Genomic DNA, 16482 nt, shown 5'->3' with positions numbered 1-16482 from the left:
GACAGTTACACAAAGTGTTTCTCTCTCCTCTTGCAGAATTTGTATCGCTGGGCTGGTGTGAATGCTCTGCCCACCGGGTACAGCCTTCCCACGGACACTCCGCACTTCCAGCACGCCAAACACGTCCAGCACATCGGCAGTGATGTGAGTCAGGGACCAAATCCTTCTGCACCACGGCAATGATCAGCAGCCCCACACAAGGGACTCTCAGCCTTGACTGCCCAAACACTAATTTCCTCAGCATTATGCAAATATTTTATTAGATGCAAGAAAAACTAATTTTGTTGTTAATTTTGGGCTGTGTGATAAGGGGTGAAATAATTATGATGTGTGGTGTATTTGACTCTGATAAAGCTACATCTCACTGGTTTATCTCTAAAAATCTGTCTCTTTGTACAGCAGAAATTGCTGTCAGAGCTGCAGTGTAGCCAGAATCATAATCAAATTTAATTTCTGTGTGCTTTTGTACTTCTTACAGCTGAAATATAAAGAAGCTTATGAACACATGAAAGCCAAGGGCTACACTCTGGGACCTAAAGATGTTGGCTTTGAAAATGTGAGGAAAGTCAATCAAGTCATTAATGAGGTACAGTAAATACATGTATTTGTTTTCAGTTGTATTTGCAGTGCCCAAAATATTCATAGTGAGAGTACACTGAAAAGCTGTAGGATCCCTCTTCTTTCAGGCTTTTCAGAATAAAAGTTTATTTAGAGAAGTATCCATGAAGAACAGTGAGGGACAGTGGATCCAGGCTGAAACTGTTACTGTTTATATGTATATTTATATGTATATTTATATTTATATGTATATTTATATCTATATCTATATTCATATTTATATCTATATTCATATTTATATCTATATTCATATTTATATTTATATTCTTACTTACCTATCTATATATATTTTCTATATATAAACATATATGTAATATATATACAATATTTTATATATTTATATTTTATTTTTATATATAAAATATATTTATGTTTATATAATTAATTTATATATTTATATTTATTTATTTTATTTACTGTTTATATTACATTATATTCATAATCTAATATTTTATAATATAAAATTTCAGCCTAATTTTATTAGCTGTGATTAAAGTTTAATAGAAATCTTTGTATAAAACTGGGGCACAATAGTTTTAGGTTTTATATTTATTTACTCACTTCTTTGGTCATTGGCTTTAAGAGCATGAAAATGCTCTTAAATTAAATTAAATATGTGTATTTCCATGTTTTTAGGATTAGAGTGTGAGATTTCCAGAATTTATTGAAAACTTAATGGAAAATCTTTGCCTGGGTAGAAAACAGCAATTTGTGCAGGAAGTGTTTACTCTGTGCTGAACTTCTTTGCCATTTTAAGCTGTGTTGAAATGCAGAATGTTGTCTCTTGTCACAGAGGCTGTACAGGGCAACGTACCACAAGAACAAGGACAAGATTCACACCACCCCTGACACCCCTGAAATCCGCCAAGTCAGAGCCACCCAGGAGGCTGTCAGCGATGTAGGTGCCTTCCTAAGAGCACAACTGTGGAAAATGAGATTATTCCCTGAGCAAACACGTGAAAAGCTGTTCTGTTCCTTGCTTTTCAGCTGATCTACAAGTCAGATTTCTTCAAGATGCAGGGCCACCTGATCTCCCTGCCCTACACCCCTCACGTGCTGCACTGTCGCTACGTTGGGGACATCACCAGTGACGTAAGCTGCTCCTCACACCCCTGCTGGGAGCTCCAAAACCTCTCTGCTGCCAGTGCCATTGGGGTTCTCTCACTTCCTTTCTATGCCCTAACCAAAAAAATGCTTTCTGGCTGTGTTTAAGGACAGATGATTGAAATTATCCCAAAAGTCGACTGTTGGTTTTGATTTCTCTCCTAGAATAAATACAAAGAGGACCTGAGGTGGTTGAAGGGCCTGGGTTGTTTCCTGTATGACACTCCTGACATGGTCCGTGCCCGCGAGCTCCGCAAGCTCTGGGTAAGGAGTTCCTCTGGGAATTGGGCATGACAGCCATGGATTTATTTCTGTCCATGCAGGAAAGTGAGTAAAAAACTAGATAATTCTGTGCTGTGCAGCCAATTCATTGTTTCAAAGCACTGTTGGGTTGCAGTGTAATATTTCCTTTATTAATACTGCTTTTCCTTCCCAGTCTAATTACATCTACACAAGTACTGCCAAGAAAATGTGGCCTAAAGTCCAGGTGGTGTTGGATACTCCTGGATACAGAGCAGTGCAGGAACTGAAAACCCATCTGAGTGAGGTAAATTCTGTTATTTCTGCACAATTTTGTAGCTGTAATAACCCCTCCCTGTGTTTTTTTACTGGAATAGATGAGATGTTATAATTGCAAACTGTGATTGTGCAGCTTCTAAATAATAACAGAAGAAATAATTCCTGGGCCTTTCTTTTTTCCAGCTGGTTTACAGAGCTGCAGGCAATGAGCTGAAGACAAAATACACTTCTGTCCTCGATACACCTGACTTCATAAGAGCCAAGACAGGACAAAAAATACAGAGCCAGGTGAAAAAACTCTGCTGATATAAAAATCAATCAGGGGATCCTTCTTAATATATTGTTGAAGTACAGCAAAATCTTTCCATCTCAAAGCAATGTAGAATTCCCTAGAAATTGGTGGTTATGTTTTCACAGCTGCTTTTCAGAGACATAAGGGAGGATTTACTAGAAGTGTGGGTTTTTTGATTATTTTCTTCTTGCTGCAGTACTTGTATGTGGAACTTGCCACAAAGGAGAGACCCCACCATCATGCTGATGGTCAGACTCAAGCCTTTACACACGCCAGGAATGTCAAGGACATGATCAGTGAGGTAAAATTTTGTTTTCTAATTTGGTGCCACTCTGCTGAACTCTTTAGAAGTTTTGCTTCTCATTTTAGTGGTAATTTCAAGGCTCAAATATGTTTAGCCTTGTTTTTTTTTCTCTCTCTTGTGCTTAAGTTCTACATTTCCTTTGTTAGTTCTGGTAAAAGAAAACATTCTGAAAACATGTTTTAGGATTTTCTAAGACAAGCTTTTTTTTGAGGATTAGCAAATGCCTCTGAAATTGCAGTGCTGACTCTTCCCTTTTGCTGTCTCTCTTAGAAAAAGTACAAAACCCAGTATGAGAAGATGAAGGACAAATACACCCCTGTCCCTGACACCCCAGTGCTGATCAGAGCCAAGAGAGCCTACCTGAATGCCAGTGATGTGAGTACTCCAGGAACAGCCCACTGCTGCTTTTCCTTGGATTCTCTATGGAAAAAAACACGAAAAGGATCAGTAGGAAGCAAACATGCAAAGCATAGAATATCTCAGTGTGCCCCATCAATAAATCCCCTTATTTTCATGTCCATTTCCATTTGAAATTAGGAACATTATTAAGTTTTGATTTGATTCCACTGCAATGGCTTTTTTCCTTTCCAATTACTATAATTCATTTCTATTTCCCGTTGCACTGAAGTGTGGCACACATTATTTTAAATCTGCTTTAATTAAATAATTTAAAATAATTTAAATTTAGAATTTATTTAAAATAATTTGCTTACACATCAAATCTCCAAATAGAGCAGACTGGAGTGAAGTGATTGATGCTGGGGCCAGGATAGAATAACTTTTATCAGCTATTTCATCTCAGTTTTGTGTTAGAAATAAACTGCCCTGTCACTGGGAATGTGTTCATTTTTCAATTCAGAAGTAGAATAGAGAGAAAAAATTATCTGAGCTGCTGCACAGGAGGTTGTTAAGGTGAAATTGATTTTTTCAAGCCTGGAATAGTTATTTGTGATTTAAAGCAATTTTAAAATGCTCATTTGTGAGAGTTTTTCCATATATTTCAGAACCAGCAGGATGTGAAAGGACATGTGCAGGGCTGGTGCTTTGTTCTAGGGTTTATTTAGTCTTACTGCTCTAAGAGTGATTTTTAAATACTGCCAGGAGCACCCCAGCTCTTCTGCTGATGGGAATCCTCCTCTGAGAAAGGCTTCCTCCCCAGACTGGGGTGATCTTCCTGATTTCTTCTAGAGGAGGACAGGGAAGAGGGGATAAGTAGATTTTTATGCCAGAAGTGGCACCTGTGCTGTACTAGAGAACCACTCCTGTGATGTTTTTTTCGGGGATGTTTTTTCCTCAGTCTGAAAGGAAATTGGGTGAAATTCTCTGTCATTTTCACCACAAGTCTCAGTGAAATTACAGCTGATTGTAGGCAATTACAGCCTCCTAAAATTCCTCAGGGCTCACATTGTGATGTCAGACAGCAACATATCCCTGGATATCCTTCCTGAGAAGTGAGAAATGTAACTGAAACAATTCCTGGCACATTAATCCCTTCTTTTGTGGGTTTTTCCTCTTCCCAGCTGCGCTACAAAGAAACCTTTGAGAACACCAAGGGCAAATACCACACGGTGAAGGATGCTCTGGACATTGTGTACCACAGGAAGGTCACTGATGACATCAGCAGTGTATGTACATCTTCCTCATTCCTAATTAGTGTTTGACATTTAATAACCTAAAACATTTGGCCTTTTGTTCCATTTCAATATGTCAAATAATTAGGGAAAGATCAGCATTATTAGTGTTGATTTCTTTCTTTGGAATATTGATTGCTGTTGATGTTACAAGTTAATCTCATTTCCACTCTTTTAGTTCTGCTGTTTCAGGGGGGGGAAAAAAAAGGGAAATTTGTGTGGACTGGAGTGTTCTCTTCATTGGTTTTACTTAATTCTTCAATTTTCTCTGCAGGTCAAATATAAGGAAAATTACATGAGCCAGTTGGGAATCTGGAGATCCATCCCAGACCGCCCTGAGCACTTCCACCACCGCCTGGTGACGGATGCCATCAGCGATGTGAGTCCAAACAGCCCCTGCCTGGCACAGGCTGAAAGTTAAAAGTGCTTTCCAAAATGAACCCAAACCTTCTTTCTCAACAAAGGGAAAGCAGCTGAAATTTTTCATTGATTTACAATTTGCCCTGGCAGATCTGAGAACTGACAGAATCTGATGGCTAAAATTGCATCCCCTTGCCAAATTAACAGACAATTTAAATTCATTTCAGATTTAATACACTCTGGAATTGTACATTTATGTACATACACAATAACTCCTTAACTGTACAAGATTATTTTTAATTCACACAGGAACTCCAACAGCTATTGAGAGATTATCTGAGTGAATAAAACTCATCACAATAATAGGAGAAACTTATTTTCTAATGGATGTAACTCTCTTTGCCACACCTTGTGCTGAGGTTCATTTCAGCACTGATTATCTGCTTAAAACTGAGTCTTTTTCACTTCTTTTCTTCAGGTTAAATACAAGGAAGACCTGGAATGGCTCAAAGGCACTGGCTGCTATGTGTGGGATACTCCAAGTTTTGTCCTGGCAGAGAAGAACAAAGTGCTCTACAGTGGGGTGAGTGAAAAAACTCTGAATTGTTGCTGAATGTTTTTGGACATTTGCTGTCAGTTTACAACATTTTATTGTTGGTGGAAAAGTTAAACTCACAAATGCAATAATTCCACCATTTATTTTCTTTACCACAAGTTGTCTCCAAAATCAAGTTTTCATTGCCTTTTCCTTCCTGGGACTAACACGGGCTGGGTTTTGTGTGTTTGCTTTTCTTTGGCTCCAGTGTAAATACAAGGAGGATTTTGAGAAGACCAAGTCCAAGTTCAAGTACGTGGCTGACTCTCCAATCAATGAGCATTTTAAATATGCCACTCAGCTGATGGATGGGGTAAGTAAAGATTTCTGTAGCCTCAGGCTTAAGTGGCTGGTCTGTGAATAAATACAGAATTGAAGGTTGTCCTTCCTTACAGTCAGGCTTAAAGATGCTTTAAGACCAGCCTAGTCATGAAAGACAAGGCTGTTGTTTTTCTGAATATTAGGGCAGAGACCAGAAAGTGAAATCCCCACCCCTGTTCATTAATTTCTCATGGCAAAGGAACATTTCTTTTGCTGACTTAAGTAATGCTGCTGCTACAGTAACCCTGAGTGTTGGTTTCCATCTCAAAAAGGGTCTGGAGAGAATTCCAATTTCTTTCCTAAAACACTGATAAAATCTTTATTGGTGCTAGGAAGACAGAGTTATGTCTGAAGTTGCCAAAGCTCAATTTAATTTCAGTGATTTTGCCTGGAATTTTTCCACTCTACAACTCAACTGCTTCTTATTTTCCTCCTGCAGTGCTGAAGAAACAATTTACACAACCTAATAAGTAATGAACACCCCTGGGTTTAAAATTCAAATCACTCCTGGGCTTTGTAGGATTAGTGCTCTACACCCCAGGACAAATTCCATGGAAAACATCACATTCAGGGTGATTCCCATCAGCTTAGAACATCAAAATCTGATGCTTTCCATTAAAAAAAGCAGTTATTTAGGTTTATATCTTAAGATTTCATACTTTTTCCACCATCCATTGTGTTATATCATTACCTGGCAGTAAGTTTATTACTGTCCTACCTGTTCTAGGTAAGAAAAGCTGTTTCACAACAAATTCCAGAATTTTTATGAAGATTGTTCAGCCTTATTATTATTCATGGAATTAACAAGGAAAAAATGAATCTCAGAAACATAAATGGGTAAAATTTTATCAGTGGGGGCTCCATATATTGAAATGAACTTGCCTAAATAGTTTCTGTTATGTAAGTGATGCTTTTTTAATAACAACTCATTGTGTTCTCTTTGGACTCAACTCAGGAATCAACAAAGAGTTGCTTCTGCAGTTACATTTCATGAAGAAAATAAGTCATAAAATTGCTTATTGAAGGGATGGAATAGAGACATCCTTAAACTTGTAGGCCTTCCAGAGGCAATTCAGAAATGCAGTTACCATTTGGAAACATTCTTCCTTTTTATTTTATTTTTATTTATTTGTTTTGGTTTTTTGTTGGTTGGTTTTGGTTTTTTGTTTCAATTGGTTTCTTCGGGTTTTTTGGGGGGGATGTTTGGAGCTTTTTTTTGCTTTTGTTTGTTTTTTGTTAATTTGTTTTTGTTGGGGTTTTTGGGAGTTTTTTGTGGTTTTGGGGTTTTTTTGGTGTTTTTTTTGGGTTTTTTGGGTTTTTTTTGCTTGTTTGCTTTGGTTTTATTTTAAATTATTTTTCTCTTTTGGACATGACCTTCAACCCCAGCCTTTAAAGACCTTAAACCAATGATCTCTCTGTACCTTAACTCTCTCTTGTGACACTGTATTGTGCTATTCTGAGCAGAAATTATATAAAGCAGCCTATGAGAAGCTCAAAGATAGGTACAGCGTTATTGTGGATGATCCCAGGAATCTGCTGGCCAAGTGGGGCAGCACTCTGAGCAGTCAGGTACTGTGGGGGCACCTGGAGCACTCCCAGCAGTGCCACAGCCCTGTGATATCATCGTGTTTCTTCTCTTGGTCACTCCATCTCCATCCTGCCACCCAAAAAGGAGCCACTTTTTGTGTGAGCTGCCATCTGTCCATCTGTCCTGTATGTACTTCCATTACTGTGCATCAATGGACATCAGGAATCCCATCCCTCTGGAAGCTGCTGGAGGGGTTTTAAAAAGTGCAGTCTCCAGCATTTATTTTTTATTACCTCTCTTTTCAGATCTTCTTATTCATTTCTAGATAAAGCTACAGGGACATATTTCCTCGATCTCTAATTTACTCTCATCTCCCCCCAAAAAATTCATAATTTCCTTAATGTGAGTGCAGGAAAATTTGTTAATATTTCCTCCTGGCAGTGTTAAATATTCAGATGTGAATTGTATGCACATGTGGATGAATACATACAGCACCTTGCCTAAATCTCTCCACTCTCCAAGTGCCTGGGATCTAGAGCTGTGTCACTGTTCATGTTGTTCATGAGTCTCTCTTGTCCTTGGTTGCCATTTGCATGGACAGAAAAGCTATAAATCCTTTGCCAAGATGCTCCTGCAGCACGGATGCAATGAAATTCTGAGGCCAGATATGCTGACAGCACTCTACAACACATACCTGTGGAGCCAGGTAACTGCAGAGCTGCTGCTCTAGGACACCTTAGGTACCCACTGTAGCTGCTTGGACTTGGCATATTCACTGCTCCCTCTATTCCCATGGATTTTATCCCCCAAAGCTTCCTCAACATGCTTTGTGCTGCTGTGGTTAAATAAAACAGAATATCTCAAACCATATTTGCTGTCACTTGGACATCACTCAGCTTGGGCTGAGCTTGTCCCCATTTTCTCCTTCCATTATAAACAATTGGTATGGATTTCACATATTTGTATAAAAAAACAATTGTCCATACATTTCAGATATTGGATGTTAGCTCTTCCTGGTATTTCCCTAACCCACCTCTCATTCTGACACCATTTCTTGGCCTGGCCACCTTTGATTGATAACCCCAGTTCCTTAATTCAGGAAGAACATGATGGATTTTCCAGGGAGATTCCAACATTTCTCTCCCACTGTGCCCAGGATGGTGTCAGACACAGAACAGTTATTTCTGCCCTGGAATCACAGCTGCTGGCAGTCAGCTCACCCTTTGCAGGGGAACAAATCATTCCTGATTGTGAACTGGAATATAAATGGTAGACTGGAAATGCAACAGTGGAAAACAGTTCTGTCCGAGGGAATTGTAATTCTTTGTTATTGCCTGTGCCAGTAGTGATGTTCTTCAGTAATTAATTACTGAAGGCCTTTCAGACATTTTTGTTCCATTTTTCTGTGGGTTTCTATTCTTTCCACTAAAAACTCCTTGCAGGTAATTTTGAGTACGTCTGAATTGAAAAAAAGAAGTTTTTTGCATGTCCCCCCAAGCTCACTTTGTGTTATCATTGATTCTTTGTTTACCATTTTCCATATTTTGTCTGTCGCTGTCCCATTTCAAATGCATGGTTTTATTTTCTGATAAAGAGTAGAACATGAAAATTCTTTTTTTAAAAAATGTACTCTAACCTTTTCCAGCTGCCTTGAGGCTGCCTACAATGAATTCCCATTCTTGGTGAACCTGTTCTCACTGAACTCTGTGAAAAAAGGTTTAGAAACCTGAGCAGGGCAAGGTGATCTTCACAAAAATCATTACCAAGGCACAAATCCTGCTGCCAAAGCCTTGAAAATATCCTGGTGTTGTGATATATTTGGTAGTGCTGTGTGAGATGATTTACCTTTCTCTTCACTCTGATCACAAAATCATTAAGGCTGGAAAAGACCTCCAAGATCACCAAGTCCAAGTTTCAACTGGATATGAACATTTAAAAATGACATATTGTCCATTATGAAATTTAAAAGACTCTGATCTGCAAGGATTGATTTTTTTAGCTCAGTCCTGGAGACTTTAGCTTGAAATAACCATAAAATTAATCAGACAAAGAAAGAGGCAGCCTCCTAGGCAAGGAAGGGGTTTGCAACTCAGCTCACGGTGCATGTTCTGCTTTCTCTGGCTTTGTGGGAGGCTTTGGCAATTGAATCCATGGATATAATCCCACCTCTGGAAGAGGTTTTTTCCTGCTCTGTGTGATTAACTCAGAGCCTTTCCCCATCTCCAGATTCAGTACAAGAAGGACTATGAGAAGAAGAAAGGCAAATACACCACAGTTCTGGATACTCCGGAATATTTACGGACCACAAAGGTCAACAAACAGATCAGCGACGTAAGTGTGGATCCTTTGGAGAGGGGATAACCACCCCCAGGGGATTTCCAACTGACACCAAGGATTCCAAGAAATAATCCAACCCCCAATTTGTGCCTTCAGATTATTTACAAGCTGGAATACAACAAAGCCAAGCCCAAGGGCTACACCACCATCCAGGACACGCCGATGCTGCTGCACGTGCGCAAGGTCAAGGACAGGATCAGTGACGTGAGTAAATCCTCTGTGGCATCAAAAACACACCAAATTCACTTTCTAACTCTATAGCCAGTGTTTGTGACTCCTATGTGACACTGTCTGTGGAAATCATCACCTTCTCACACATACTGGCCTGTAAAACTCTGTCTGCATTCAGTGCTTTTCCGAAATCCACATTTTCAGGAAGTTTCTTGTACCATTTTCTTCTGGGGCTTTTGGAACATTTTTTTTTGCTGGGACAAAAACCACCCCTCACTAGAAAGAAAATCCATGAGCTGGAAGTGGTCTCTAAATCATTAATTTGGAGAGGGTTTTTCTTTCCAGGTTTTTCTGCCTCTAGTGGCTTTTTTTTTTTTATAGGCTTGAATAAAATATTTCATGTAGAAATATGCATGTGTTTATTAATTTCTTATATGGATACAGTGAACAGGTAAGGTAAATATTCTGATCTAAAATAAATATTTTTTGATTCTGGGGCAATAGAAAAGTAAGAAGGAGAGAGAAAGGAAGAGGGGGTGGATAGAATAATATAGAATTTAGGACTCCTGCTCCTAATTCCTTCTCCTACCCTTTGTCCCTGTCCTTTGTTTCGTTGTTCCTTAAATGAGGATACTGAAACTTCTGAAACTCAATGTTTGAGATTCAGAATGAATGAAATTCAACGTCTGAATACTCAGAATAAGTAGCCTGAATGCCATCCAGATGCTTCACAGATTTCTACATAATTAGTAAATCCAGGAAGAAAGATAATATTTTTTATCTAAAGTGGATCATTGAGACAGAGATGTGAATTCAAGGACATTTTTTAAGTTCCAAACTGAGTGCTGAGATTCTCTGAAGGAGTTTTCAGTTGGTGTAACTATCAGAAAATAAGTTTCTTCTAAGGATTTCTTTTGGCTACATAAAATTAGAATATTCAGAATTATTGGTCATGAATAGATTTTGTTTAATCTTAGTCTGTGCCTCGTGGTGAGTTAAAACTGCCACATTCTCTATGTAAAGAAAATGCTGCTGGAGAGGACCCTCCTTCAGGCAGGTGCTTGATGCCAGTTTGTACCAATAGAATTTGTTTTCCATGGAATCCCAGAATTATTTAGGTTGGAAAAACCCTCCAAGACCATTAAATCCAAGATGTGCCTGACCCTCACCTCGTCACCAGCCCAGAGCCCTGAGCGCCACCTCCAGTCATTTTCTATTAAGATTTTATCCAGACAGGAGCAATTTTAATCAAGTTTTTCATATTTGGATGCTTTTCTTGTTGATGCTGATACGATCTTTGTAAACATTTTTACATCTTTGTCTTTCTTTAGCTGAAATACAAAGAAATGTATGAGAGGAGCAAATCTCGCTGCAACGTCGTGGCAGATTCAGTTCACATCAAAACTCCCAGACACGCCTACAAACTCAACAGCAACGTGAGTTCTGTCCTGTTCATGTTTTCATTTTATTCTGGAGGGTGCTGGGAACTGGCCAATTCCACAAGGAATTACTTCCACAAGGAATTATTTCCACAAGAAATTAAATCCCAGTGAATTTCTTGGACATCGTTTTTAATCCTTACACCACTGGAATAAAATGTGTTTTAGTTTATTTCATATTGAAGTGCTCACTCTGGTGAGTTGTCCTGGAGGTTCTTGTATGTCACACCCCGTTCTTCCAGTTGTCCTCTGTTTTCCTGGCAGAGACACAACTCCCCAGGAATTCTGTGGGATGATGCTCTTGGAGACAAAGCAAATCTTCATGGAAAACTTTTCTGTGTCTCCTGTTATTGGTGCCCAACACCTGTTTCAGTAGGAAGGACCTGAAAACTCTCCCCTTCTCCAAAGTCAGGACATCATTTCTGCCCTTGTTCCTTTCTCCAGCTTCTTATTCCTTTCTCCACCAGCAGTGGAAAACCTGCAGGGACAGGGCTGTGCCTGACCCAGAGAAAAGCCCTAATCTGGTGTAGATACATTTTCTTACCTCTTCTCATGGACCAGAGGAGAATTGGCCCCTGTTTGTCGTGTGCAAAGTACCCAGTTTCCAATTGTTGGGGTCAGAGATGCAAGATATATACCTTTATCTGTAATGCCTGACTCTGACACCCAAAAAAGCACTGAGTTTCACACTGCACCATGGAGACAACTGTTAGAGTTAAGTAGAAAAGACTGAAAATGTAAGTGTGTGAATTAGGAGGTTTCTTGAGTCACTGGGTGAATGGGTTGAAGTTTAGAGTTTAAGGCAGTTTAGAGAGCAAAAGACAAGATGGAGGATTTAGGGTGTTGTCTTTTGTCCTTCTTCTTTCTTCTTCATGTTCTTCTCCTTGGGGTTTTTGGGTAGTAGTGAGTGATTGGGTAAAAAATGCCACAGTGCAGCACACAGGTGTTGGGTCCTTGGGTCACTAAGAAAAATAATTTAGTTGGCATCTGTTAATTGGGTAAAAGGACATATAAAAGACCTTGAAGAGGATCTTTGTTAGCCATTTTACCCTTTTCTATCATAGTGAACATTGCTCCTTTTACCCTGTAATGCTGATAAGAAAAGAATAAACAACTGAGACCAGACAAGAGAAAACTGCCTCCCTCTTGTCAATCTTCAGTTCAAGGGGAAAAAGAACCCAAATCCAAAAGTGCTTAACGAGACATCCAATGAACTCTTCCTGTTTGGTTTTTCCCTGCACACAGCTGGATTATAAGAAGAAATACGAAGCAGCCAAAGCCCACTGGCACCTGATCGCTGACAGGCCTGACTTTGTGCAAGCAGCCAAGTCCTCTCTGCAGCAGAGCGATGTAAGAAAATCAGAATACACTGAATATTCCATTTCCCCATCTGTCCTATTCAGAATTTTTAAAAAATCTGAGAAGATCAGAGACTCTCTTACTTTATCTTTTATTTTTCCTTCCTGCAGTACGAATACAAACTGGACCGGGAATTCCTCAAGGGGTGCAAGCTCTCTGTCACAGATGATAAAAACACAGTGTTGGCCCTAAATAATGCCATCCTGGCCAGTGATGTAAGCACTGAACTCACCTCTCCTCTACAAATTCTCTGCTACCACTTCACTCACTCTTAACTGTTCTGTTGCAAACATAATTGGATTAACAACGAAGCTTTGAGCAGTTGTTCTCAGTCTCACTTCATTATTTGATTTATTTCAAAATTTATTTGAATATAATGAATGAAATATGATTTATTTCATTAAATTGACTGAATACATTTGAATACATTTGGTCTTGTAAAAGCCATTGGTCTAGTTCATGGATTAAATTAATACTCAAAGTTAACATTTTCTGAACACCACTAGACCTTACACCCAGGTGCTTCTCTGCATTCCTGATATTGGAATGGAAGTGTCTGGAGAAAATATCTGGCAATTGCACAAGATGTATTTAATAATAGCACAAAATATCTTTAATAATTACTAACAATATGTTAACATTCAGTTTATTAAAAAAATTCCAAGTAGAGCCATAGGAATGTACAGATTGGGCTGTAAAATATCAAAATATGGGCTTTTTCTGCAAAGTTTTGCTCTAACAAGCAAATACAACTGTACTAATTAATTATTATTCTGCCAGAAGACAAAATGCACACAATTTAAACTGATATCTTTCCTTCCCATGCTAGATAAAATACAAAGAGAAGCACAACAAAGCCCGTGGGACTTACCACGTCGTTCCAGACACCCCTCAGATCCTGCTGGCTAAGAATGTCAGCTCCCTGGTGTCTGAGGTAAACCATTCATTTATTGATTAATTTCATTCCATTCCATCCTGGAGCTGCTGGGTTTAACCTGCTTTTCCCCTGTGCTGGCAGAACAAGTACAAAGAGCAGAGCAAGAAGCAGCTGCCCCATGGCTCCTTCACCACCCTGCCCGAGACCAGGGACACCGTGCACGTCAAGGAGGTGACCAAGAACGTCAGTGAGGTGAGTCCAGGCTCAGCTCATCATCCCCAAAATGGAGCTTTTCTAACCCAAACTCCAAAAGCTGCAGCCAACACATTTTGGGAATGAGGTGACTCCTCTTTATCCACCTTCAAGGAGCTTTTTCCCAAGTTTTTGCAGCATTTCCCTTTGGCTGACATTAAAAACTCATACGTGGTCTTGTTGCTCTGGACAGACAAACTACAAGAAGAAGTTTGTGAAGGAGAAAGGCAAATCCAATTATTCTGTCATGCTGGAGCCTCCTGAGGTGAAACATGCCATGGAAGTTGCTAAAAAACAGAGCACAGTAAGTTTGCCTCTTTTTTTCCATTAATTTAGTAGTTTATGTAAGTAAATTCATCTGGAAAACCCCAAGTTTATGGATCTCTGAATTTCCTCCCAGCCTCCATATTCAGGTGTAATTCTGAAAGATAAACATACATACTTATATTATATGATGAAAGATAAAGATAAATACTTACAGATATAAAATTACACTGAAATAAGGGATTTGTATTTAAATCCCATTCTAGGATTTCAAGTAATCTGGTGGAAATCACATCTAATAATTTTTTTCAGACCTTCAGGCACTGGCAGAATTTCCCACATTTCTTTTTTATTTGCAGACAACTTGCAAAACCAGATTCCCAGATCCATGCCTTGTGAATTGATTTCCAAAACAAACCCTTGTGTGTCCTTAATTAAAACCTTGCTGTGTCCTTAATTGGTGCATTCCCAATGAATAAACCTCATTAATTTTCTTTCCTCTGTCTTCTTCCATGGATTAGATTGAATACAAGAAAGATGCCAAATCCAACCTCCACTACACACCTATAGCAGATCGACCAGATATTAAGAAAGCAACTCAGGCTGCCAAGTTAATCAGCAATGTGAGTGGTTTTAAGCCCTCTGTAGAATCCTTTAGCATTAATTTAATTCCAAATTCCAGCAGAATAATTAGAAGGGGGTTTCCTCACTCCTAAAGGATTTATTTCTTTTATTAGATTGAATATAAGAAGCGTGGAGCAGCAGGGGTGGGTGTGACCATGCTGGGACGTCCAGACATTGAGCTGGCCAAGGAGGTGTCCAAACTCACCAGCCAGGTAAGGGCAAAATGAAAACCTGGGGAGTTTTCATTTCATTTCATTTCATTCTCACAAAGCAGTGAGAGAAATGAGACATAAAGTTCATTTACAGAGTGATGTCATGATTATAATTGGGATTATTTCCAAATTAGGGGAAAAGGGAAAGGAAGGGAATGTGTGAAGTAAAAATTAAATATCTCTACAAAGTATTTGTTAAACTTTTCTGCTGTCATTAATGGAGATATAAAACCTTTCTAAGATGATGCTGTGACATAAATACTGAAGCTGAAGTGTTTGCCCTATTCTTTTTTAGATCTTTTGGGTATTGGCTTTTTCAGAACCAAACTCTTATTTTCCGTCCTTTGAACAGACACTTGGATTCTTTCAGCCCCTTTCTTTCTTCTTTGTATCTTTAAAAGAATCTTGTGCCAGGACCTGGGTCCCTGTTGATTCTTTCTCACCCCTACATGTTTGAATTCTGGATTTTTTGCCTTTCTGACCTTGCTTTCTTGCTGCTGGTTGTAGGCAGAGTACCTCAAACAACACATGAGAGGCCACGGAGCTGCTTCCTACGACACCCCCTGGATGAGAACCTTTAAGAAAGCAAATATGCTAAGTAGTCATGTAAGAGAATTTTAATTAACTGCCATTAATGCCATTGTTGTGCATCTGTCTCTTGCTGGAATAATTATCTTGCAATTCTGCAGCACCATGTGAAGCTTTAAATGTCATTCTGCCCCTTATAATGGTTTTGGAACTTCTAGGTTTCTTTATGGAAGGTTTCAGTGCATTCACATAATGTGAAAACTCACCTTTTTCACACAAGAACCTAAAATTTGAGCTGTTATTGTCCAAAAATGGAAAAAAAACCCCAGGGAAATAGATGTGTAAATAAATGTGTATGACCAACCTGAACAAAGATGCTGGCAATTTTCAGTGAACAGTCACCAGAACTTAATTTTAACTCTTCAAACTTCTATTAAAACTTCCTTTAAACTTTAACTGAACAATTTTATTGTCTGGGATTTCCTGATGGAGGAGCAGGCTCTGATGCATCAGTCCCACTGAGAAGTGCAGCCTGTACTGGTTTGAGGGTTCATTGTTTCTTAGATTTTTTTTCCCACATCAAATCCTTTGTAAAATAGGAAACCAGAGCCTGGATTGCCAATTTGGAAGTGGCAGCAGAGAGGTTTGTGCTATTTCAGTTTTACACATGTATTTCCAAGTGAAAAGAAGGGATTTTGTTTTTTCATGTCTGGCTGTGTCTGCTGCTGTGTTTGGATATTGGAATGTTCACCATGGTGTCTGCAGGAAAACCAAGGATCTCCTCAGGAGAACCAAGGATTCTAAACTGATCTACAAGAAAAAGAAGTTCTGTTTATTGCCATTCAGTGATGAAATCCTGGTTTTCCATTCTTTTCCAACTCTTGGTCTTTTAAACATTCTTTGCTGAGATGATTTTGGTTCTGAGGGAAAATCAGCAGCAGGGATCAAAGAATGGTTGAAAAAATGGTTGTAAAGGAAATCATCTTTACATCTTTAACAGTTGTTTTTTGTCTTGGACATCTCTTCTCATAAACTTTGTAAAGCATCATGTCCCCCTTGTTTATCCAGTTGAGTTTTTTGGTTGGAGTTTGTCTGTCTGGCTTGCTTGCTCTTAGTTTTGCATTGATGTCCCAGCAACTCTTCTTTT

The 16482-nt window shown here is 38.9% G+C and overlaps 1 protein-coding gene across 1 annotated transcript in view; it reads left to right on the top strand.

Moving 5' to 3' along the window:
• Positions 1 to 16482, top strand: part of NEB (nebulin) — a 94348-nt gene that overhangs the window by 54418 nt on the left and 23448 nt on the right. The window contains exons 82-106 of the mRNA XM_033516201.1: positions 37 to 144; positions 479 to 586; positions 1412 to 1516; positions 1606 to 1710; positions 1888 to 1986; positions 2159 to 2269; positions 2425 to 2529; positions 2730 to 2834; positions 3108 to 3212; positions 4358 to 4462; positions 4743 to 4847; positions 5307 to 5411; positions 5632 to 5736; positions 7209 to 7313; positions 7874 to 7978; positions 9499 to 9603; positions 9706 to 9813; positions 11112 to 11216; positions 12465 to 12569; positions 12689 to 12793; positions 13408 to 13512; positions 13597 to 13707; positions 13901 to 14011; positions 14493 to 14594; positions 14709 to 14807. Coding sequence (XP_033372092.1) covers positions 37 to 144; positions 479 to 586; positions 1412 to 1516; positions 1606 to 1710; positions 1888 to 1986; positions 2159 to 2269; positions 2425 to 2529; positions 2730 to 2834; positions 3108 to 3212; positions 4358 to 4462; positions 4743 to 4847; positions 5307 to 5411; positions 5632 to 5736; positions 7209 to 7313; positions 7874 to 7978; positions 9499 to 9603; positions 9706 to 9813; positions 11112 to 11216; positions 12465 to 12569; positions 12689 to 12793; positions 13408 to 13512; positions 13597 to 13707; positions 13901 to 14011; positions 14493 to 14594; positions 14709 to 14807 — 2637 coding nt within the window. The remainder of the gene's footprint in view (positions 1 to 36; positions 145 to 478; positions 587 to 1411; positions 1517 to 1605; positions 1711 to 1887; positions 1987 to 2158; positions 2270 to 2424; positions 2530 to 2729; positions 2835 to 3107; positions 3213 to 4357; positions 4463 to 4742; positions 4848 to 5306; positions 5412 to 5631; positions 5737 to 7208; positions 7314 to 7873; positions 7979 to 9498; positions 9604 to 9705; positions 9814 to 11111; positions 11217 to 12464; positions 12570 to 12688; positions 12794 to 13407; positions 13513 to 13596; positions 13708 to 13900; positions 14012 to 14492; positions 14595 to 14708; positions 14808 to 16482) is intronic.

This window comes from Parus major, chromosome 7 (genome assembly GCF_001522545.3).
Source record: "Parus major isolate Abel chromosome 7, Parus_major1.1, whole genome shotgun sequence".
NCBI lineage: Eukaryota > Metazoa > Chordata > Aves > Passeriformes > Paridae > Parus > Parus major.
Note: the sequence above shows the minus strand (reverse complement) of the source record. Positions and strands in the feature narration are given on the sequence as shown.